Below are 23,150 nucleotides of genomic sequence, written 5' to 3' on the forward strand. Positions count from 1 at the left end.
AGTATGGAATCTCCTCAGAAAACTAAAAAAGGAACTGCCCTTTTACCCAGCAATTCCGCTGCTGGGATTATACCCTCAGAACCCTGAAACACCAATCCAAAAGAACCTGTGCACCCCAATGTTCATAGCAGCACAATTTACAATAGCCAAGTACTGGAAGCAACCTAAGTGCCCATCAGCAAATGAGTGGATCCACAAACTATGATATATTTACACAATGGAATTCTATGCAGCAGAGAGAAAGAAGGAGCTTATACCCTTCGCAACAGTATGGATGGAACTGGATAGCATTATGTTAAGTGAAATAAGCCAGGCGGTGAGGGACAAATACCATATGATCTGACCTTTAACTGGAACATAATAAATAGAAGTAAAAAGGAAACAAAATATAACTAGAGACATTGAAGTTAAGAACAATCTAACAATGGACAGGGGGGAGTGGGGAGGGGACAGTGAGGAGAGGGGATTAGAGGAACTACTATAAAGGACACATCGACAAAATTAAGGTGGAGGGTGGAGGTGGGGGAGGGAGGGGGGTTTGGCTGGGGTGGGGTGGAGGGATGGGGAGAAAAGGCACACATCTGTAATTGAATAACAATAAAAAATTAAAAATATAAATAAATAAATAAATAAATAAAAGGCATCCAAATTGGAATGGAGGAGGTAAAGCTGTCATTATTCTCAGATGACATGATATTGTACATAGAAAACCCTAGAGACTTTACCAAAAAATTACTAGACCTAATAAAAGAATTCAGCAAAGTAGCAGGATACAAAATTAATACCCAGAAATTGATGGCATTTATATATACCATTAATGAGCTATCAGTAAGAGGAACGAAGAAAACAGCTCCATTTAGTATTGCAACAACAACAAAAATAAGACACCTAGGCATATACTTAACCAAGGAGGTAAAAAACCTGTACTTGCAAAACTATAGGCCACTGAAGAAAGAATTTGAGGAAGATACAAATAAGTGGAAGCATATACCATATTCATGGATTGGAAAATTAACATACTTAAAATGTCTATTCTACTTAATGCAATCTATACATTCTATTAAAATACCAATGGCATATTTCTTAGAACTAGAACAAATATTCCAAGAATTTATATGTAACAAAAAAAGACCACTGCAATCTTGAGAAAAGAGAACAAGCATGGAGGCATTACAACTCCTGATATCAAACTATACTATAAGGCCACTGTAATAAAAACAGCCTGGTACTAGCATAAGAACAGACATATAGATCAATGGAACAGAACAGAGAGCCCAGGAATAAACCTATGTGTTTATGGTCAATTGATATAAGACAAAGGAGGCAAGACCATACAATGGAGCAAAGATAGTCTCTTCAGTAAATGGTGTTGGGAAAACTGGACTGGTACATGTAAAAAAAAAGAAAGAAAGAAAGGAAAGAAAGAAAGAAAGAATGAAAGAAAGAACGAAAGAAAGGAAGGAAGAAAGGAAGAAAGAAAGGAAGAAAGAAAGAAAGAAAGAAAGAAAGAAAGAAAGAAAGAAAGAAAGAAGAAAGAAAGAGAAAGAAAGAAAGAAGAAAGAAAGAAAGAAAGAGAAAGAAAGAAAGAAAGAAAGAAAGAGGAAAGAAAGAAGAAAGAAGAAAGAAAGAAAGAAAGAAAGAAAGAAAGAAAGAAAGAAAGAAAGAAAGAAAACGAAAGAACGAAAGAAAGGAAGGAAGGAAGAAAGAAAGAAAGAAAGAAAGAAAGAAAGAAAGAAAGAAAGAAAGAAAGAAAGAAAGAGAAAGAAAGAAAGAAAGAAAGAAAGAAAACGAAAGAACGAAAGAAAGGAAGGAAGAAAGGAAGAAAGGAAGAAAGAAAGAAAGAAAGAAAGAAAGAGAAAGAAAGAAAGAAAGAAAGAAAGAAAGAAAGAAAGAAAGAAAGAAGAAAGAAAGAACTAAAGAACGAAAGAAAGGAAGGAAGAAAGGAAGAAAGGAAGAAAGGAAGAAAGAAAGAAAGAAAGAAAGAAAGAAAGAAAGAAGAAAGAAAGAACTAAAGAACGAAAGAAAGGAAGGAAGAAAGGAAGAAAGGAAGAAAGGAAGAAAGAAAGAAAGAAAGAAAGAAAGAAAGAAAGAAAGAAAGAAAGAAAGAAAGAAAAGAAAGAAGAAAGAAAGAAAGAAAGAAAGAAAGAAAGAAAGAAAGAGGAAAGAAAGAAGAAAGAAAGAAAGAAAGAAAGAAAGAAAGAAAGAAAGAAAGAAAGAAAGAAAGAAAGAAAGAAAGAAAAGAAACTGGACCACCAACTTACACCATGCACAAAAATAAACTCAAAATGGATAAAAGACAACTGTAAGTCGCAAAACCATTAAAATTCTAGAAGAAAACATAGGCAGTAAAATCTTAGACAACCCATGCAGAAATATTTTTGCCAATATATTTTCTAAGGCACTGGAAACAATGGAGAAAATAAACAAATGGGACAATATAAAATTAAAAAGTTTCTGCACAGCTAAAGAAACCCTCAGCAAGACAAATACAGAACCCACTGTATGGGAGAACATTTTTGCCAATGATACATCTGATAAAGCTTTAATCTCCAAAATATACAAAGTACTAATACAACTCAACACTAGGAAGACAAACAACCCAATTAAGAAATGGGCAAAAGGACAGAATAGACACTTCTCTAAGGAGCACATACGGATGGCTCATAGACATATGAAAAATGCTCAACATCACTAATTATTAGAGAAATGCACATTAAAACCTCAATGAGATATCACCTTACACCTGTCAAATGGCTACCATCAATAAATCAATTAACAAGTGTTGGCAAGAATGTGGAGAAAAGGCAACCCTCGTGCACTGTTGGTGGCAATGCAGTCTGGTGTAGCCACTGTGGGAAACAGTATGGAGTTTCCTCAAAAAATTAAAGATGGAACACCCTTTCAATCCAGTGGTTCCACTTCTGGCAATATATCCTAGGGATCCCTAAGCACCAAAACAAAAACTATACATATGCATCTCTATGTTTATAGCAGCACTATTTACAATAGACAAGATTTGGATACAGCCAAAGTGCCCATCAGTAGATGAGTGGACAAAAAAGCTGTGATGCATTTGGAATGTGATACAATGGAGTAGTATACAGCAGTAAAAAAGAAGAAACACTTACATTTTGCAACAGTGTAGATGGACCTGGAGAATATTATAAGTGCTTTAAGCTGGTCAGTGAAAGAAAAATACCATACGATCCCTCTTATATGTGGAATCTAATGAACACAATAAACTAATGAAATAATAACAGAAGCTTAGATACATGAAACAGACTGACAAATGCCAGACAGTGGGTGGGGGATGGGATCAATGATGGTGAAAGGGTTAACCAAAGAACATTTATGCACAGCCTACTTTGCTTGCCTGTTCTTTATTCCTCCAGGCCAGAGAGCTGGGAAGTTGATGACCTCCTGACTACCCAGAAGCTCTCAACAAGGGACAGATTGGAATATTAGTGTCCCAGCTCCCTTGCCCTTATAGCAGGATAACCCTGGGATGTCTACTTGATTATATTGCTGTTCTCCAGAGGATTTAGCTCCAGTTATCCACAGTTGTAGCTGGCTTGACAATGTACTGCTTGTTGGAACACCTCCCTTCTTTGTTTAATTCTTTTCTGTCAATGTTTCCTTTATTACCCAAACACTGTAAACTACTTGCACTGGTCTCAGGATTTACTTCTTTGGAGACCAACAAAGACACAGGGACAGGTATATTATGGCTGAACCACCATTTGTAACACTGGTGAGAAGAGCAGATTTGTTTCAAGTTTTAAACAACCAGTTAAACTTTTTTTTCAGTTAAACCATTGGACCTTTTAAATATTAATTTTGTCAGATGGGTGCTCTTCACTATAATGGTTTTTTTAAAAAATATATTTATTGATAATGCTATTACAGTTGTCCCATTTCCCCTCCCCCCAACTCCACTCCATCCTGCCCACCCCATCCCTCCCACATTCCCCCCTATAGTTCATGTCCATGGGTCATACTTATAAGTTCTTTAGCTTCTACATTTCCTACACTATTCTTACCCTCCCCCTGTCTATTTTCCACCTATCATCTATGCTACTTATTCTCTGTACCTTTCCCCCCCTCTCCCTCTCCCACTCCCCTGTTGACACCCCTCCATGTGATCTCCATCTCTATGGTTCTATTCCTGTTCTAGTTGTTTGCCTAGTTTGCTCTTGTTTTTGTTTTAGGTGTGGTTGTTAATAACTGTGAGTTTGCTGTCATTTTTACTGTTCCTATTTTTGATCTTCTTTTTCTTAGGTAACTCCCTTTAACATTTCATATAATAAGGGCTTGGTGATGATGAGCTTCTTTAACTTGACCTTATCTGAGAAGCACTTTATCTTCCCTTCCATTCTAAATGATAGCTTTGCTGGATACAGTAATCTTGGATGTAGGTCCTTGTGTTTAATCTTGGGTAATGTAATTATGATGTGCCTTGGTGTGTTCTTCCTTGGGTCCAGCTTCTTTTGGACTCTCTGAGCTTCCTGGACTTCCTGGAAGTCTATTTCCTTTACCAGATTGGGGAAGTTCTCCTTCATTATTTGTGCAGATAAGTTTTCAATTTTTTGTTCTTCCTCTTCTCCTTCTGGCACCCCTATAATTCGGATGTTGGAACGTTTCGAGATGTGCTGGAGGTTCCTATGCCTCTCCTCATTTTTCCGAGTTCTTGTTTCTTCACTCTTTTCTGGTTGGATGTTTGTTTCTTCCTTCTGGTCCACACTGTTGATTTGAGTCCAGGTTTCCTTTGCATCACTATTGGTTCCCTGTACATTTTCCTTTGTTTCTATTTGCATAGGCTTCATTTTTTCATTTACTTTTTGAACAGATTCAACCAATTCTGTGAGCATATTGATAACCATTGCTTTGAACTGTGCATCCGATAGGTTGGCTATCTCTTCGTCGCTTAGTTGTATTTTTTCTGGAGCTTTGAAGTGTTCTGTCATTTGGGCCTTTTTTTTTTTTTTTTTTTTTTGGTCTTGGCGCATCTGTTACTTTAGGGGGCGGAGCCTTAGGTGTTCACCGGGGCGGGGTAACGCTGGTCGCCGTGCTGTACATGGGGGAGGGGCCGAGAGGGAGCAATGGCACCCGCCTCACTCTTCTCCAGATTTCAGTCTTTCACTCCGATACCCACAATCAAACTGGGCCACTCTGGTGCTGGTTCCCCAGTGGGTGGGCTCGTGCACACTCTAGGCCCCTGTGGGTCTCTCCAACAACCTCTCCTGTGAGGCTGGGAGTCTCTCCTGCTGCTGCCCCAACCCCCACAGGCACTTTCAATCACAGGTTTGAGGCTTTATTTCCCGGAGCTGGAGCCCTGGGTGGCGCAGTCTGCTTTGTTCCCCGCCGTTTGTCGGATTTATTTGTGCGCGAATGTGGGGCCGTGGGGTGCTACCCACTGCTCTGCCTGCCCCGTTCTCTGCCACTCTGAGTCTGGCCCTCTGGGTTTATCTGCGCGAATGTGGGGTTGCAGGGTCTGCTAGTGCTTGGACTGCCTGCCCGTTCGTCCCACACTCCGCCAGTCTCAGTCCTGCCACAGCAACATGAGTCCTCTCCACCCCGGTGCCCGTCTCCGCCCCTCCTACCCGTCTGGATGAATGTTTATTTTGTATTTCCTTGGTGTTGGACCCCCTTGCCATTCAATTTTCTGTCAGTTCTAGTTGTGCGAGGAGGCTCAGTGTGTCTACCTACGCCGCCATCTTGGTTCTCCCTTTCTTCTTCTTTTTAAAGCAAGCCCTTTAACATTTGTTGTATTAATGGTATGGTGTTAACAAACTCCTTAGCTTTTTCTTGTCTGGGAATCTCTTTATTTCTCTTTTGATTTTAAATGATGGTCTTGCTGGGTAAAGTAGCCTTTGTTATAAGTCCTTACTTTTCATCACCTTGAATATTTCATGCCACTGCCTTCTGGCCTTAAATGTTTCTGTGGATTAATCAGATGCCAGTCTTATTGGTGCTCCCTTGTAGGTAACTTTCTGCTTTTCTCTTGTAGCCTTTATGATTCTCTCCTTGTCTTTAAGCCTTGTCATCTTAATTGTGATGTGTCTATTTGGGTCCAACTTGTTTGGGATTCTCTGAACTTTCTGTGCTTGGGCAACTTTTTCCTTCCCCAGAGTAGGAAACTTTTTGGTCATTATTTCTTCAAATAGTTTCTCGCTCCCTTGCTCGTTCTCTTCTCTTGCTGGTATTCCCATGATGTGGGTGTGTCACACTTCATGTTGTCCAAAATGTTTCTTAAGCTCTCTTCATTTTTTTAAATTCTTTTTTTCCTTTTGCTGCTCTGCCTGGGTGTGTTTTTCTACCTTGTCTTCCAAAACACTGATTCTATCCTCTGCTTCATCTAACCTACTTTTTATTCCTTTCTGTGTATTATTTATTTCAGATATTGCATTGTTTATTTCTAACTGGTCCTTTTTAATATATCTTTTTTATGCTTTTAAGTATCCTTATAACCATTACTGTAAACTCTCTATCTGCTAAATTGCTTCTGTCTGTTTCCTCTATTTCTTCTTCCGGGAATTTTCTTATTCTTTCATTTGGGGTCTGTTTCTTTGTCTTTCTATTTTGGCTACTTATTTGTATATTCTTCCTTAGGTGTTAAACTAATCAGTCAGGTAACTGATCAGTTGTTAAGCTAATTAAGCTGTAATCAGCAGGCCAGCTTAAGTGCCACAGGGTGGAGCAGAGTAATTCCTGCAGGTGGGGCTATTGTTTCCCTTCAAGTTGATGCCACTTGAAGATAAGTTGTCTGTCTGAGAAAGATGGTTTCTGCACTACGGGGAATGACTCATCACAGAGATCTTGGTGGCTGTTCCTTTAGTTCTCTCAAGAGAGCTACCATCCCCATACTGTCTCCTCATGGTGAGAAAGTTGGAAGCCAAGATTCCACTAACTCCACTTGTTTGGTGGTTGGCCATATTGTTAACACTGTACTTGGGACACAAGAACACAAGATCCACCTAAAACCTTTCATTAGGATCTTTTGCCAGATCCTGACTGTTTCCCTGGATTCCATTTGCAGGCTCTGGTGTGATGGGGTGTCCAAGCAGGGCTCATCCTAGTCACCAGAAACTGCAGAATAGAAAAAATAATTTTCCTTCTATCTTTATGGTGAATGCTGGGCTGAAAAGCCTTTTCCTCCATGACACTTCATAAAATCTAGATTTATTTTTAATGTAAACATTAATGTTGTTTAAATGTATGTTCAACTGCAGTACATGCACATAGAATGAAATTTTGAAAATACGAGGGCATATAAAGTAAAAATGTCTCCTTCCCTCTGTTTCTAGTCACCCAATTCTCTTTCTCAAAAGCATACAGTTACTAGTTTTTTCTTCTTTAAGAAGCATACAATATATTTATGAACACAAATATATATATACAATTTTTCTTCATATGAAAGCTAGCCCAAGATACAGATCTCTTTTATCTTGCTTTTCATTTACAACACACTTTGAGAATATTTTTTATATCAACAGATATGTACAGATCTTCATTTTTGACAGTTATATAGTATATTCCAATCTATGTATATACAATAATTTGCTTAATCACTCCTTAATTAATGGAATTTAGATTGTTTTAATCTTTTCCTATTAGAAACAGTAGTTAATAGTCTTGTACATATGCTATTATTCTTATGCGTGAGAATACTACTCAAATATCTAGGAGTGGAATCTCTGAGTCAAAAGGAATTTCTACCTTTTAAATTTGATAGTTTCTGGCAAAATGTTCTCATAAATGTTTTACCAATTAATGCTTTACTAGCAAAGGATGAGATTGCTGTTTTTCACAGTTTTCATCTTTATCAATTTTTAGGGACAAGCAGTATATTTACTATAGTTTTCTTGGTTTCTCTTATTCTGAATTAAATAGAATGTCCTTTCAGATATTTAAAATTCTTTGCTGTTTACTTTTTTCAGATATTTGGCACCTTTTCTATAGTGTTGATTCTATTTTTCTTATTGGTCTGAAGATTTTATCTATATTATGTGTCTCAAGGATATTAATTTTTTGTTTATAACTGATGCTACCATGACAGGTGTTCTTAAGGGCAGTAGTAGAAGCTCAACTAGAAGGGTAAAGACAATTTATTGTTGTTAAGGATAATAGAAAACTTTTAGGTTTTTTCCCTAGGGTTATAATCTTCTGTAATTTGTAAGGGCAAATGCAAATTAAAAAGAGGAATAATTACACCTGTTGAAAATAAGGGAGAGACTTTGCCCTCTCCCACCCTTTTTTAGAACATTTACTTAAGAAAATTTTAAAGAACTTTACATAATGGAATACTATGCAGCAGAAAGAAAGAAGGAGCTCCTACCCTTTGCAACAGCATGGATGGGTCTGGGGAGCATTATGCTAAATGAAATAAGTCAGGTGGTGAAAGACAAATATCATATGATCTCGCCTATAAGTGGAACCTAATTGACAAAACAGACAAGCAAGCAAAGTATAACCAGAGACATTGAAATAAAGAACAAAGGACAGTAAGCAGAGGGGAGAGGGAGAGAGGGATAATGGGGGGAAATAGGGGAAGGATTGTCAAGGAACATGTATAAAGGACACATGGAGAAAAACAAAGGGTGTAGGATCAAAGGTGGGAGGTGGGGATGGTGAGGCAGGGGGTATGGTGGGGAAAATGGAGACAACTGTACTTGAACAGCAATAAAATAAAAAAATTAAAATTAAAAAAATTGTAATTAAGTTCTTTCTCTGTCTTTGAAATGCTTGTAAATCTTTCTAAATCTAAATAAGCCTCTTTCCAGCTTTATGACTCAGGAATGTCTTTGTCAAGAACATGGGAAATCTCTGAAATGTATTCATCAAGTTGATGGAACCCCAGTCTTCCAGTTTCTGTGGGAGGGTAGGAGCCTAACTTTGGCAGCCTTTCAAGTTGCAAAACTACTTCCTGTTGGTACAGATGTGTTTATTTTTTCTTTGCATGAGCCAATTAGAAGACACAGATGGCCATCCTGGTTACCAGGTGAATCTAGGATGATACTGTTAAGTCTTTTTAAGGACCAGTTACAGGTTATCTTGAGACAATGTATATAATAGATTGTATTTGCTTGGCTATGTATTGTAAAAGGATTAGATTTCTTTCTGTCTTTGTCATCTCTTAGTGGATTGCCTGTAACATACATTTTCCATTGCTTTCATGCTTATTCAATAATAAAACTATTTTATTCCTTTCTACCTTTGTGGAGAGGTTTTTTTTGGGGGGGGTGCTGGCAGGAGATTTGTTTTTAATTACATTTTTCCAACAAACTCAACTCAGTTTTTCAATCTACGTATAGTTTTATAATTTGTAAGATTAGGGAGATGGAGTACATCTTTGAGATCCCTTTATAGCCTGATAAATTCTAGGAAATAAAAAAACACTGTGGTGTATGAAGTTCAAAAACAACACGAATAATTTTCTGAGTAATGTCAGTCTTTTTTTTTAACCAAGAAATGAAAGACAGATTATGTCCCTCAAAGCCTTTTAATTTATTATTATTATTTTTAATTCTCATCTAAGGACATGTTTATTAGAGAGAGAGAGAGAGATTGATCGGTTTCCTCCCATACATGGCCCCACTGGGGATCAAACCTGCAACCTAAGTATGTTTCCTGAGCAGGGATCAAACCCTCAATCTTTGGTATACAGGACAATGCCCCTGAACCACACAGCCAGGGTTACTCCAAAATCTTTTAAATCAAGACACTTATGACCCCAATAAGTTTTTCTCCTCACCCAAAGACACTTTTTCATTGCTTTTAGGGAGAAAGCGAGAGAGAGAGAAACATCAGTGGGAGAGAGAAACATTGCCTCCTGTACATACCCGGACCGGGGATCAAACCCAAAACCTAGGTGTGTCCCCTGACAGGGAATGGAAGCTGCAACCCTTTGGTTACAGGATGATGCTCCAAACAATTGAGCCACACTGTCCAGGGCCCCAATAATTTCTTTATAGCATCTTTCATATCTTTGTTCCTCAGACTGTATATTACAGGGTTAATGAGTGGAGTAACTACAGAATAAAGCAAAGTAATTATCTTATGCATTCCAGCTTTATGTTCTGAGGTTGGATTCACATATATGGCCATCACTGAGCCATAGAAAAGAGAAACCACAGCCAGATGGGACCCACAGGTGGAGAAAGCCTTTCTTTGTCCAGTTGTGGTAGCAACCCTCAACACAGCTTGTAGAACCAGAGAATAGAACACCATGATACAAAGAAAGGGAATAAATAAAATCAGAGAACTTAAAGTGGAACTAGTTAACTCTATCACAGGCATTCTGGTACAGGTGAGGGTCAGCAGAGGACCTGGGTCACATAGGAAGTGGTCAATGATTCTGGAGCCACAGAAGGACATTTGGGAGATGATGATGATAGGGATCAAGAACCAGAGGAATCCAAGTACCCAGCAGCTGACCACAAGATTGGTGCAGAGACGTCCAGTCATAATAGTTGGATAGTGTAGAGGCCAGCAGATGGCAAGGTATCGATCAAATGCCATAATAGCCAAGAAAAAGCATTCTGTAGAACCCAAGGAGAAGAAAAAGTAGAACTGAAGAAAGCACCCAGAGAAGGAGATGACTTTGGTGCCAGAGAGAATGTTGGCCAACATGCCAGGGACAGTGGTAGTGACATAGCAGATCTCTAAGAAGGAGAAGTTGGCAAGCAGGATATACATGGGGGTGTGGAGTCTCTGATCCCAGCGCACAGCACAGATGATAGAACCATTGCCCATGAGGGTCAGGAGATAGACAACCAAGAAAAGCACAAAGAGGAGAACCTGCTCCTCCTTGGGACAAGGGAAGCCCAGGAGGATGAAGCCAGTGATGGTGCTGGAGTTGTTGAAGATTTTCATGGGTCTCTGAGCTGTAAAAAGACCATAAAATCATTGAATGACTGTGTATATATAGATGGGGACCCAGGTATGTATTGAAACCACCATAGGGAATGCAATAAATACATATATTAATAGTACTATTTTTGTCTAAACCTGAAATACTTTCCTGGCTTAGTTGTTGGACTGTAAAAACACTAGAAGTCAATGAATATCAACAGATAAACAGAAATGTTTACTTATTGTGAAATGTATGGAAACATGCTTAATATATAAATATACAGCTTATTAAATCATTATAAACAAAATTCCACAGTAATTATCACTGATGGTAAGAAATTGAATACCCCTCAGATCTCTCTTCATGCTTCATTCCAATCACTATCCTCTGCCTCTCTGTTCCTCCAACTGCTGATTTTCTCCTTTCCTTTTGGTAACTACTTCCTTGTTTTTCTTTATTTTAATAACTAAGTATGCATTCCTAAACAAAAGTGTTTAATTTTGCTTGTTTTTGTACTTTACATAAATGAAATCATGTTATATGTAGTAGTTTTGGATAGTTTCTTTTGCTAAACATTAAGTTTGTGAAATTCATGTTGTATTTGTAGTTTGTCCATTTTTACTGCTCTATACTTTTACATTTTATGAACAAACCACTTATTTAATTATTATTCTGTAGATGAATATTTTGGTTATTTCCAGTTAGGAAGAATGTTACCACAAACATACAGTTCACTTTTCATGGTTCATACATGCATACATTTTTGTAGGTTGGATCATAGAATGTGTGTATCTTCAATTTTAATAGATTAAGCTAAAGTTTTCTGTAATTATTGCTCTATTTTCACAGCCACTGACAGTATATGAGAACTCTGTTAACATTCTTTTCATTTTATGTTCAAAGTGATTATTTATTTTTAAAACATTATTTTATATTAGTTTTAACAACATCCTTTTCTAATATTAAGTTCTGTATTTACCAGAGCCTGGGGAATGATAGAGGCTGCATTTTAACAGATTCCCTTTCTCTCTTTTTTTCTTCTGGTAATATCAGACTGGGTTGTTCTGTCCTTGGTAGCACTTTTTTCTTTTTCAGTGTAATTGATTATATCTTAACTGTTCTCAAGAAAGAGTATTCTGGAAGTAATAAAGAAAACTGTCCTCGTACTTGGTTTAGGAGAATATTTTAATGTGTAATGCAAATTACGGCCACTGGGCAGTTCATCATCCATCTTTTATGTGCTTTGAGTCTTTGGGGTTTTTTTTTTTTTTTTTTTTTGAGACTCATTGGTTTTCACAAGAATTTTTATTCTTTTTTTTTTTTTTATTGTTGTTCAGGTACAGTTGTCTGCATTCTTCCCCCCGCCACGACTCCCCCCCACCCCAGCCACACCGCCTCCCTCCCCTCATTCCAGCCCCCTTGTTTTGTCCATGTGTCCTTTATAGTAGTTCCTGAATCCTTCCCCCTCTTTCCTCCTATTATCCCTGCCCACCTCCCCTCTGGTTACTGTCAGATTGTTCTTAACTTCAATGTCTTTAGTTATATTTTGTTTGCTTTATTCTTTTGTTGATTATTTTCCAGTTAAAGGTGAGATCATATGGTATTTGTCCCTCAGCGCATGGCTTATTTCACTTAGAATAATGCTCTCCAGTTCCATCCATGCTGTCTCAAAGGGTAGGAGCTCCTGCTTTCTTTCTGCTGTGTAGTATTCCCTCGTGTAAATGTACCATAGTTTTTTGATCCATTCATTTACTGATGGGCATAGCAGCATAAATTACCATAGCCAAGTGCTAGAAGCAACCTGTGTGCTTTGAATCCTGTGATCAGCCTTATGATTTAAACAAAGCATTTGTTGTACCTCCTACTTTTCCTATATGCCTCTCCCAAGAGAGAGTTCCTTGAAGTGTCTCACTCTGGAACATTTTCCTATATAACAAATTTCAAATAGAACTTTGTCATAGGCTCACAATCAATTTGTGAGAAGTAACTTTACCAGAAGTGATTGGGAATTAGCATGATGTTTTGCACTTACACAGCTTTTAATAAATATTCATAAAATGAATGAATAAAAGCACTTTTTCAGTTCTCAGAAAGAGGTTACACCTACATAGCTGTTTGTGGACAAAACTGACTGGGACCCTTGGGATTATTGGAATCATTTTTCTCTTTTGAGGTAGTTAACTAACTCATTGATTTTGTTTGGTAGTGCAATCTATAAATTTCAGGAGTAAAACAAAATTAATTGTAGGAAATAGCTCTTGCTCAATACAGTTTTCTGTTAATACAGTTCCCCAGGTATCCAGGGTGGATACAGCTGAGGGATGGGATCAGCATTAATGTGTTCTTATTGAAATAGGTCTCTGATTGTTTGGGTTGGGAATATGATACTGCAAATTCCATGTAAACTGTGAAACCTGATGTCATGGGTTTAATGTTAAGGTTCATGTAGCAGAGAACTTGTAAAGGAGAGAAAACTTTAAAATTTTTTGTTTTCTCTTCCAATTACTCCTTGGAAACATCTCAAAGCCAAATGACTTTTGATAGTTATACATTTGCATAATGGCCTTATGTTTTTCTGAGTTAGAAAAAACCCAACCTTTGTTAAATAATTCTGCATCCAGACCTTGATTTTGGTTATTATAGCCTCTGTAAATAGGGCATGCATAGAAACATGAAAAATAATCTATTTTCCATTATCTGGAATGTAGCATCAATTAATCAATAATAAATTATTTTCAACAGTTGGCATAGTTATCCAAGGAATCTGCCGATGGTTTTTTTTGAATATTCAAAAACAGTAAGACTTCCCTGGATAAATGGAAGGAGTTGTCAGGGGAGAGCTAGTTGATTATAATGGACTTTTTGTTTGTTTATTTGTTTGCTTGTTTTAGAGCAAAAAATTATGTGACAGTGGATTAGCAAACTGATTAATATATTGGAACTTATAAAATGAGCACAAAAGCTTATCTCTCTGAGCCAGATCTAGTTTTTGATCTTAATATATCTATGCCATGGGGGACTCATGTGGCCTTAAATTTTCCCAAGACCCTGATAGTTTATGTCTTAACTTGTATTACCTTAGGTCTTTTAATACCTGAGATATAGAATAAACAGGTTCTGGTTCTTGTACAATAAACTTACATTTTCTAAATGACCTTTCTGCTTAGATTTTAAGGGTGTGTGACTAGGGACTGACATTAAGTTTCAGATACCAAATATTCATATTCTTTGAAAGTAACTTAAACCAGACATAAAATATTTAATATATATTTCCACTCTTTTACCCTAGTCTCACTCAGGATGAAAATATTCAGAATGTGGTCTTTTCTGAAGAAGCCATTTTCCCAAATACCCCATTCTTTCAATGGGGCTGTTAATAAATGTTGGGGCCATGAGACTATACCAATTGCTAATGAATTGTAAGAGTGACTGAAAAGAAAATTTGATATAACATGCGAAGGTCACTTATGAACTTTAAATTCCACAATGTTAAAAAGTCCTTTTAGGCTGATAGTTTTAATACCAACTCAGAGGAAAGTCACTCAGTTTTCAACAGGTCAAAATAATTTGTTACTAATTGTGGTTGGGGCATCTTTAACCAAACTTTTCTGTAGGATGTTTCTAAAAGGTTATTTTGTGTGATCATCACTTTGTCCATCATCTCAAAATGTTTTTAGCACTTTGAATCATATAGTTAAAGTTCAAGGACTTATTTTTATTGCTTGTCTATTTTAATGTTACATCTCTTCCTTTCTTTTAAACCTTACATTCATCTTATCAGCAAGATGCTTCTGTTTCTAAAACATGACTCATGTAATGCCCTTCTTTGTCTTGTCATCCCCCAAGTTCAAATTATTATCCTTTCTTCTTTGGACTTCTGCAGCAGCATCCTAACAGACCTCCTTGCCTCTACTTGTCCCTGTACCTTTTATTTCTACACAGCAGCAGAGTATGCTTTAAGAATGAAAAAACCAATCATGTTAGACTTTTGGGTTAAACCATTCCCTCTGAGAACAATTCTGTCAGAAAGTCTTATAAAGCTGTTTAATAAGAAGCTGTTCTAGAAAACAGGAATGACCATCACCATTTTATGCTCAGTATGATATATTTAAACAGACTGTGTTAGACTGTGTTGTTACTCACCTTTTATTACTTAGTTCCACCGAACAGAAGAAACTATGTTTACTGGTCACAAGTCTATGCTGGAGCTGTCAAAAAAAAAAAAAGTCTGGTTGAGTCATCCTGCATCAATTGCACAGGATGCCGTGCACGACTTTACAATGGCATCTGTGTTTATGTACCTAGGCTGTGTGGACTGAGTTTAATTAACAATAATCACTCTTTTATGGTTTACTTGTTAAATCAGCCAACTCCAGAAAGGTTTAGATAGACAATATCTGAGTGAGCCAGGCCATGTCAATGTGAGAAAGACATTCCCTATTTTAATTTTTTCTCAAAGTTCAGTACAGTAGAAATCATGGTATGTCCATTTGTTGGCCCTCTCTGCATAGCCAGTCCAGAGATGTCTCATGACAACTCAATTTCTCCCTGGTAGGTATAGTTTCAGTACCACATGTGTAATCTGTTTCTGGGAAATCTGTTTCTGGAAAATACTTAAAAGTAAGAATAACTTTCTAGATTAGGATGAGTGGTAGGCAGCTGGGTATACTTGAAGAATCATTGCATTTATAGTCAAGAGATTTTTTAAAACAGTCATAAAATTAATACTCAGTTTTCTAAGTTATAAAATGGGTGTAATTATGCCTTCACTAAAGGGCTGTTGTAAAGATTACTGACTGAGACAAATGCCTGTGGGAGTCCCTTGTTTGATCATTGCTTAAGAAATATTGGTTGTATGAGTATGGCCATGGCAAATTTAAAGAGAACTGTGGATAAAACTAGTAGTTTATATTTTTTACTCTTCCAAACACTACATAACCGTATTACCTGGTCAGCAAAGGAAATTCTAAACTGAAATGTATCAAATTTCTCTCTTATTTTCATAGAGATAGTCTTCTTGGCAATGATCAGTGAGGAGAAAAGAGGTAGAAATGCTTATGATAAAGGTCCTTGATTGCCTTTGCTGAAGGATGGAGGGGTTATGAGCAGAACCTGCCAGGAAGTAAGCCCTGGTGTTCCTGATCCTTGAGGACTCATTTACTGCTTCTGAAAGGAACAGTGTCAAGAGACATTGTTATGCTTATTCATTTCCTTGGGGCCTGCCTTAATTTCTGTTGTTGGTTGTTTTTTCTATGCAAGTTAAAATAATCACTTATTTATTTTAAACCTCTCACAGGTAAAATGAAATGTTAACTAATCATTGGTTGATTGTCTGCTGAATTAATACACCAGTAAGTGTTTCTACCTCCCCTAAGTGTGTTTACCACATAGACAATGAAGCATTTTACAAACCTGAAGTGGATAAAAGCAGCTCCAGACATCCATAATTGATCTGACATTCACAACTAGACCTCAAAGTTTTTAAAAGCTGATCTGATATTCTCAAGCTAGGTCATGCTATTCTGTTATTGGACATAATTTCACAAAATAAAAACTCAGTCAAAGTTAGTCTGAAACCAACTGTCAGTTGTCAGAAGCCTGGTTGGGGTTGAGAGTTGCAGGACTGGGTGAAAAAGGTGGAGGGATTAAGCAAACACACACATACCCACACACAGCAAAGGCCAAACAACCTTATAGACATGACACAGACAACCATATGGTGATTACCAGAGGGAAAGGGAGATAGGGGAAGTAGAAGATGGTATCGGTGAAATAAACAGTGATGGAAGGAGACTTGACTTGGGGTGGTGAACACACAATACAATATACAGATGATGTATTATAGAATTGTACACCTGAAATCTACATGATTTTATTAAACAATGCCACCCGAATAAATTCAATAAAATACAAAAACAAGGTTAGTCTGAGACCATGATATAATTAAACAAAATAAAGCTTTATTTATTTATTTATTTATTTATCCCATCTCCACCCTCTTCATCCACCCTCTTCATTCAGGACTGCTTGACCTTGATGTATTTTATACATGGGCTGTAGACAGATTTCCTTTAAAGAAAGAATTCTGTGGCATAACAATCTTTCACATACATCTTAAAAAGCACTAATCACCCATTGAACAGATGGGAAAACCTAAGTCCTGAGAGAGAGAAGGAGCTGTCCATGAAGCCAAAGCATGGCACAACATGCTGTTTGCTGATAACCAGCATGTGCTGTTTTCAGAACAACACAAAGCCTTTTCTTCACCCAGCCCAGCTGCCAATATGGGGTCATATGGCAGTCAGAGGCTCTTAGCAGGAGCAAAGACAGCCTGAGGATGTGGGGTAGTTAGAGGCCTAGGAAGTTTTAGCAGGGCCTCAGTGGTGAAGGGACTAATCTCTGGGAGTATGTTAGCATCCCAGAAAACATGGAAAACACAAGAAGTGGCTTGATGCATCTACAGGAACTTCCAAACAGGTATGGAAACATGAAGTTCCATGCATCTCCAGGATCAATTCATGGAAAAATTACATTCTGTGCTCTATAAACAAAAGGATGCAGTAATACTTATTTCACTCATCAATCCAGTTATAATACACATGTATACATATATTTTAAGGCTACTTTATAATTTTGTCTAAGCACACAAAAAAGAAAAAAACAAAAAAAAATCCCCCCAAACAAACAAATACCTCACAAAAAAACAAAACAACAAACAAAAAACCCCAAACCATTTGGGCATACAGTGGGAGTTCAATAAATACATGTTGAAGGAGTAATTTTACTTTCTGGAAAATGTAAAAGAGCATCCAATGTGAATTACAGTGGGAGAGTCAAGCCCTGTGGACAAAGTGACCTAGAAAATCACGTGTGGAGGGTAACAGTGTTCAGAGTTCTCTGCACTTCTCTTTGCCTCTTTTCTATCTTTTTTATATTCCTCCCCCCATCTCTGGGATTGATCTGAGAATACCTTTTATTTTTAAACAGTTTTATGGTATAAACTATATACAAAGAGTGTAATTTGATAAAATTTTCACACACACACATCCCTACATATAAATATACCTGTGAAACTATTTCCATAATCAAGATAATAAAAATAATCATCATCTCTCATAATCATGAATCTTTACAACCTCTCCCTCCTCCCTCTTCCTGACTTCACTCTCCAGGTAACTACTGGCCTTTATCTCAACTATAGATGAGTTTACATTTTCTATAGCTTTATATTAATGGCATCATACCATATATGCTCTTTTTGGGGTTCTAGTTTCCTTTACTCAGCACAATTATTTTGAGATTCATCCATGTTATTCCATGTATCAATAGATCCATTCGCTTTTTTTTATTGCTGAGTAATATTCTATTGTATAAATATACCAAAGTTTGTTTATCCATTTCTCTGTTGATGGATGTTTGGGTTATTTCCAATTTTGCGCTTTTATAAATTAACCTATAAGAAATATTTGTGCCTAAGACTTTGTATGGCATATACTTTTTTCCCTCTTAGGTAAGTAACTGGAGGTGAAATGGCTCTATCAAATAGTAGATGAATGCTTAAAATTTGAAGAAATTGCCAAACTTTTCTAAAGTGTTTGCATAATTTTACATTTGCATTAACAGTGTGTGAGAGCTCCAGTTCCCTTACATCATCATGAACACTTGTATGCTCAGTGTTTTAAATTTTAGTTCTTTGGTCCTGGCTGGTGTGGCTCAGTGGATTGAGGGCTGGTCTGTGACCCAAAGGGATGATGGTTCAATTCCCAGTCAGGGTATATGCCTGGGTTTTGGGCCAGGTCCCCAGTAGGGGGTATGTGAGAGGCAATCACATATTGATGTTTCTCTCCCTCTTTCTCCCTCCCTTCCCCTTTGCCTAAAATAAATAAATAAAATCTTTAAAAAAATTAATTTTAGTTCTTTGGTATGTATATAGTGGCAGTTCATTGTGGTTTAAATTTGTATTTTCCTAATGACTGATGATGTTGAAAACACTTTTGTTTGCTTATTTGCCATCTGCATATGTGTTTTTCAATGTCCAAATCTTTTTGACATTTTATATTGGGTAATTTGTTTTCTTATTATTGATTTTTGAGAGTTCTTGATATATCCTTATGTGAGTCCTTCAATAGATATATGTTTTACAAATATTTTCTTCCATTCTGTGGCTTGTCTTGTCATTCTCTTAATAGTGTCTTTTAAGAGTAGATACTTTAAATTTTGATTGGAGTCCAGTTTATCAATTTGTTCCTTCATGGATTATGCTTTTTATGATTTGTTTAAGAAATATTTGCCTAAGCCTGAGTCACAAGGATTTTCCCTTATATTTTCTTTTAGATGTTTTATAGTTTTAGATTTTATATCCCATGAACCGTTTGAGCTAATTTTTGTGAGGTGTTGAAGTACTGAAGTTCATTTTTTTGATATGGATATCTAACTATAACAGCACCATTTATTACAAAAACTGAATTTTCTATACTGAATTGCTTTTGCATGTGTTGAAAATCAGTTTTCCATGTATATGGTATTATTTATGGACTCTCCATGTTGTACCATTGATCTATTTGTTTAACACAATGTCAATGACACATTGTTTTGATCACTGTAGATTTATAAGTCTTAAAATTAGATAGTGTTAGTCCTACAACTTCATTTTGCCTAGTCTAAGTCCTTTGCACTTCCACATGATTTTTATTTATTTTTTCTTTTTCTTTTTTTGAATGTATTTATTGATTATGTTATTACAGTTGTTCCATTTCCCCACCTTCACTCCACTCCATCCTGCCCACCCCCTCCCTCCCACATTCCCCCCCTATAGTTCATGTCCATGACTCATATATATAAGTTCTTTGGCTTCTACATTTAGTATACTATTCTTACCCTCCCCCTGTCTATTTTCTACCTACCATTTATGCTACTTATTCTCTGTACCTTTCCCCCCTCCCTCCCCCTCCCACTACCCTGTTGATAACCCTCCATGTGATCTCCATTTCTGTGGTTCTGTTCCTGTTCTAGTTGTTTGCTTAGTTTGCTTTTGTTTTTGTTTTAGGTGTGGTTGTTAATAAATGTGAGTTTCCTGTCATTTTTACTGTTCATATTTTTTATCTTCTTTTTCTTAGATAAATCCCTTTAACATTTCATGGAATAAGGGCTTGGTGATGATGAACTCCTTGAACTTGACCTTATCTGAGAAGCACTTTATCTGCCCTTCCATTCTAAATGAAAGCTTTGCTGGAAAGAATAATCCTGGATGTAGGTCCTTGCCTTTCATGAGTTGGAATACTTCTTGCCAGCCCCTTCTTGCCTGTAAGGTCTCTTTGGAGAAATCAGCTGACAGTCTTATGGGAAGTCCTTTGTAGGTAACTGTGTCCTTTTCTCTTGCTGCTTCTAAGATTCTCACCTTCTGTTTCATCTTGGCTAATATAATTATGATGTGCCTTGGTGTGTTCCTCCTTGGTTCAGCTTCTTTGGGACTCTCTGAGCTTCCTGGACTTCCTGGGAGTCTATTTCCTTTGCCAGATTGGAGAAGTTCTCTTTCACTATTTTTTTTTTCAAATAAGTTTCCCATTTCTTGCTCTTCCTCTTCTTCTGGTACCCCTATAATTAGGATGTTGAAACATTTAAAGATGTCCTGGAGGTTCCTAAGACTCTCCTCATTTTTTTGAATTCTTGTTGCTTCATTCTTTTCTGGTTGGATGTTTCTTTCTTCCTTCTGCTCCAAACCATTGATCTGAGTCCCAGTTTCCTTCCCATCGCTATTGGTTCCCTGTACATTTTCCTTTGTTTCTCTTAGCATAGCCTTCATTTTTTTATCTAATTTGTGACCAAATTCAACCAATTCTGTGAGTTTCCTGATTACCAGTGTTTTGAAATGTGCATCTGATAGGTTGGCTATCTCTTCTTCGCTTAGTTGTATTTTTTCTGGAGCTTTGATCTGTTCTTTCATTGGGACCTTTTTTTTTTTTTTTTTTTTGGTCTTGGCATGCCTGTTATGTAAAGGGGTGAAGCCTTAGGTGTTCACCAGGGCAGGGTAAAGCTGGTAGCTGCGCTGTGATATGTTGTATGTGGGGGAGGGGCCGAGAGGGAGCAATGGCGCTTGCTCCACTCTCTGCTGGATTGCAGTCACTCCCTCCACTACCCACAATCAAACTGGGCCCCTCTGGTGCTGATTCCTGAGTGGGTAGGCTTGTGCACGCTCCAGGCCCCTGTGGGTCTCTCCAACAACCTCTTCTGTGAGGCTGGGAGTTTCTCCTGCTGCCACCTCAACCCCCACAGGTGTTTTCAATCAGAGGTTTGAGGCTTTATTTCCCCACACTGGAACCCTGGGTTGCATGGTCTGCTTTGCTCCCCTACCGTTCCTCCCAGTTTATGTATGAGTGAATGTGGGGTCACAGGGTCTGCCAGCCACCACCTTGTGGGGTCTGCTAGCTGTGGCCTGGCCTTCCCTGTTCCACGATCCACCACCTCACTGGGTCCACCAGTTGCTGCCTTGCCCTGAGCCCTCCCCACTCTGGCTGTTCATCTCCACCCCTCCTATTGGTCCGGATGAATGTTTCTTCTTTATCTCCTTGGTTGTCGGACTTCTATACAGTTTGATTTTCTGTCAGTTCTGGTTGTTTTTTGTTTTTAAATCATGTTGTCCTTCTTTTGGTTGTACGAGGAGGCACAGTGTGTCTAACTACGCTTCCATCTTGGCTGGAAGCTCTCTGCATGATTTTTAAATTTAACTTGGCTTCTGGTCCAAGATGATAGCATGGGAATATTCTAAACTCACCTTCTTCCAGGAACATATTAATTTTACATCTGTAGACAGAGCAGTTCTCCTGAAGAACTGAGGGCCAAGTAAAGAGCTTCTTCACAGCATACAAGAGAGAGACCACACAAAAACAGGTCTTCCTGAAGCATGCTCCAGCTTCCAGCCAAGATTTTTCCCCAGGACTTCTCTCAGCTTGCACCAGCCCAAACTACAGCTCTCACTCAGGTGTGGCTCATCTCTGAGACTTCGTGTAGACCACATCGGCTTCAGCTACAGCCCCAGTGGCTGAACTCTGGAAATCCGTACAGCTCACATCTAATCCAGCTTCAGTTCCAGGTCCTCGTGTGGCTTGCCACTAGGACTACCCAAGGCCTAGGCCCACTCCAGCTACAATTCCAAGTGGTCTACCAATGTGGTCCCAGTGAAACTTGCCCTTGTCCTCTCTTCACTTCAGCTATAGCTTCAGGCTCTGGTAAGTCTTGCCTCTGGGACACACACATGCTTCAGCTCTACCTGGCTCGCCAAAGACAACTAGCACATCCAGTCTACAAAGGAGTAGCTCCTATGCAAGGAGCCTCACTCGTTTGCCTAATTCATATAAACAAACACAGAGAGACTGCCAAAATGAGGAGACAGAGAAATATGTCACACATTAAAGACCAGGGCAAAAACCCAGAGAAAGAGCTAAGTAAAACAGAAACAAGCAGTCTATCAGATAAAGAATTCAAAGCACTGGCATAAGGATGCTCAATGAATTGGGGAGAAGCATAGATGAACTCAGTGAGAACTTCAGCAATGAGAAAGAAAACATAAAAAAGGACCGGTCAGAAATGAAGTATATAATAACTGAAATGAAGAATACATTAGAGGGAATCAACATCACATTAGATGAAGCAGAAGACTGAATTGGTGATTTGGAAGACAGGATAGCAAAAAACACCCAACTGGAACAGCACAAAGAAAAGAGCATTAAAAAAATGAGGATAGTTTAAAGGACCTCTGGGACAATATTGAACATACCAACATTTACATCATAGGGGTACCAGAAAAAGAGAGAGAAAGAGACCAGAAGCCTACTTAAAGAAATAATGGATAAAAACGTTCCCAGCCCCAGCCAGTGTGGCTCAGTTGGTTGAACATTGCCCTGCAAACTGAAAAGTCACTCGTTCAATTCCCAGTCAGGGCACATGCCTGGGTTGCAGATCCGGTCCCTGGTCATGGCACATATGGAAGGCAGCTAATCAATGTTTCTCTCCCTCTCTTTCTCCCTCCTTTCCTCTCTTTCTAAAATCAAAAATAAAATAAATTTTAAAAAAGCCAACTTGCCCAATCTGGTGAAGAAAACAGATATCCAGGTCCAGGAAGTGGAGAGAGTCCCAAATAAGATGAACCCAAAGAAGTCTACACCAAGACACATCATAATTAAAGTGCTAAAAGTTCAATCAACAAGTATTTTTATAACTTCAAAGTTGGAAAAAAACCAGAAACAAATAAACTTAACTATATGCCAAGTAGGTAAAAACCATATTTTAAAAAGTAGCAAAG

At 37.8% G+C, this 23,150-nt stretch overlaps 1 protein-coding gene across 1 annotated transcript; it reads right to left on the reverse strand.

Moving 5' to 3' along the window:
* Window positions 1–9,089: 9,089 nt before the first annotated feature.
* Window positions 9,090–15,973, reverse strand: LOC112311100 (olfactory receptor 11G2-like). Its single transcript, XM_045201116.2, has 3 exons — window positions 15,800–15,973; window positions 14,996–15,060; window positions 9,090–10,883 (listed from the first exon to the last, which is right to left on the reverse strand). The coding sequence occupies exon 3, from the start codon at window positions 10,870–10,872 to the stop codon at window positions 9,865–9,867; it is 1,008 nt and encodes a 335-aa protein (XP_045057051.2). The 5' UTR covers window positions 10,873–10,883; window positions 14,996–15,060; window positions 15,800–15,973; the 3' UTR covers window positions 9,090–9,864.
* Window positions 15,974–23,150: the final 7,177 nt, after the last annotated feature.

Source organism: Desmodus rotundus, chromosome 7, assembly GCF_022682495.2.
Source record: "Desmodus rotundus isolate HL8 chromosome 7, HLdesRot8A.1, whole genome shotgun sequence".
Taxonomy (NCBI): Eukaryota; Metazoa; Chordata; class Mammalia; order Chiroptera; family Phyllostomidae; genus Desmodus; species Desmodus rotundus.

Coding starts and splice junctions, on each gene's coding strand:
- LOC112311100 (XM_045201116.2), bottom strand. CDS start 10,872: ATGAAAATCTTCAACAACTCCAGCACCATCACTGGCTTCATCCTCCTG.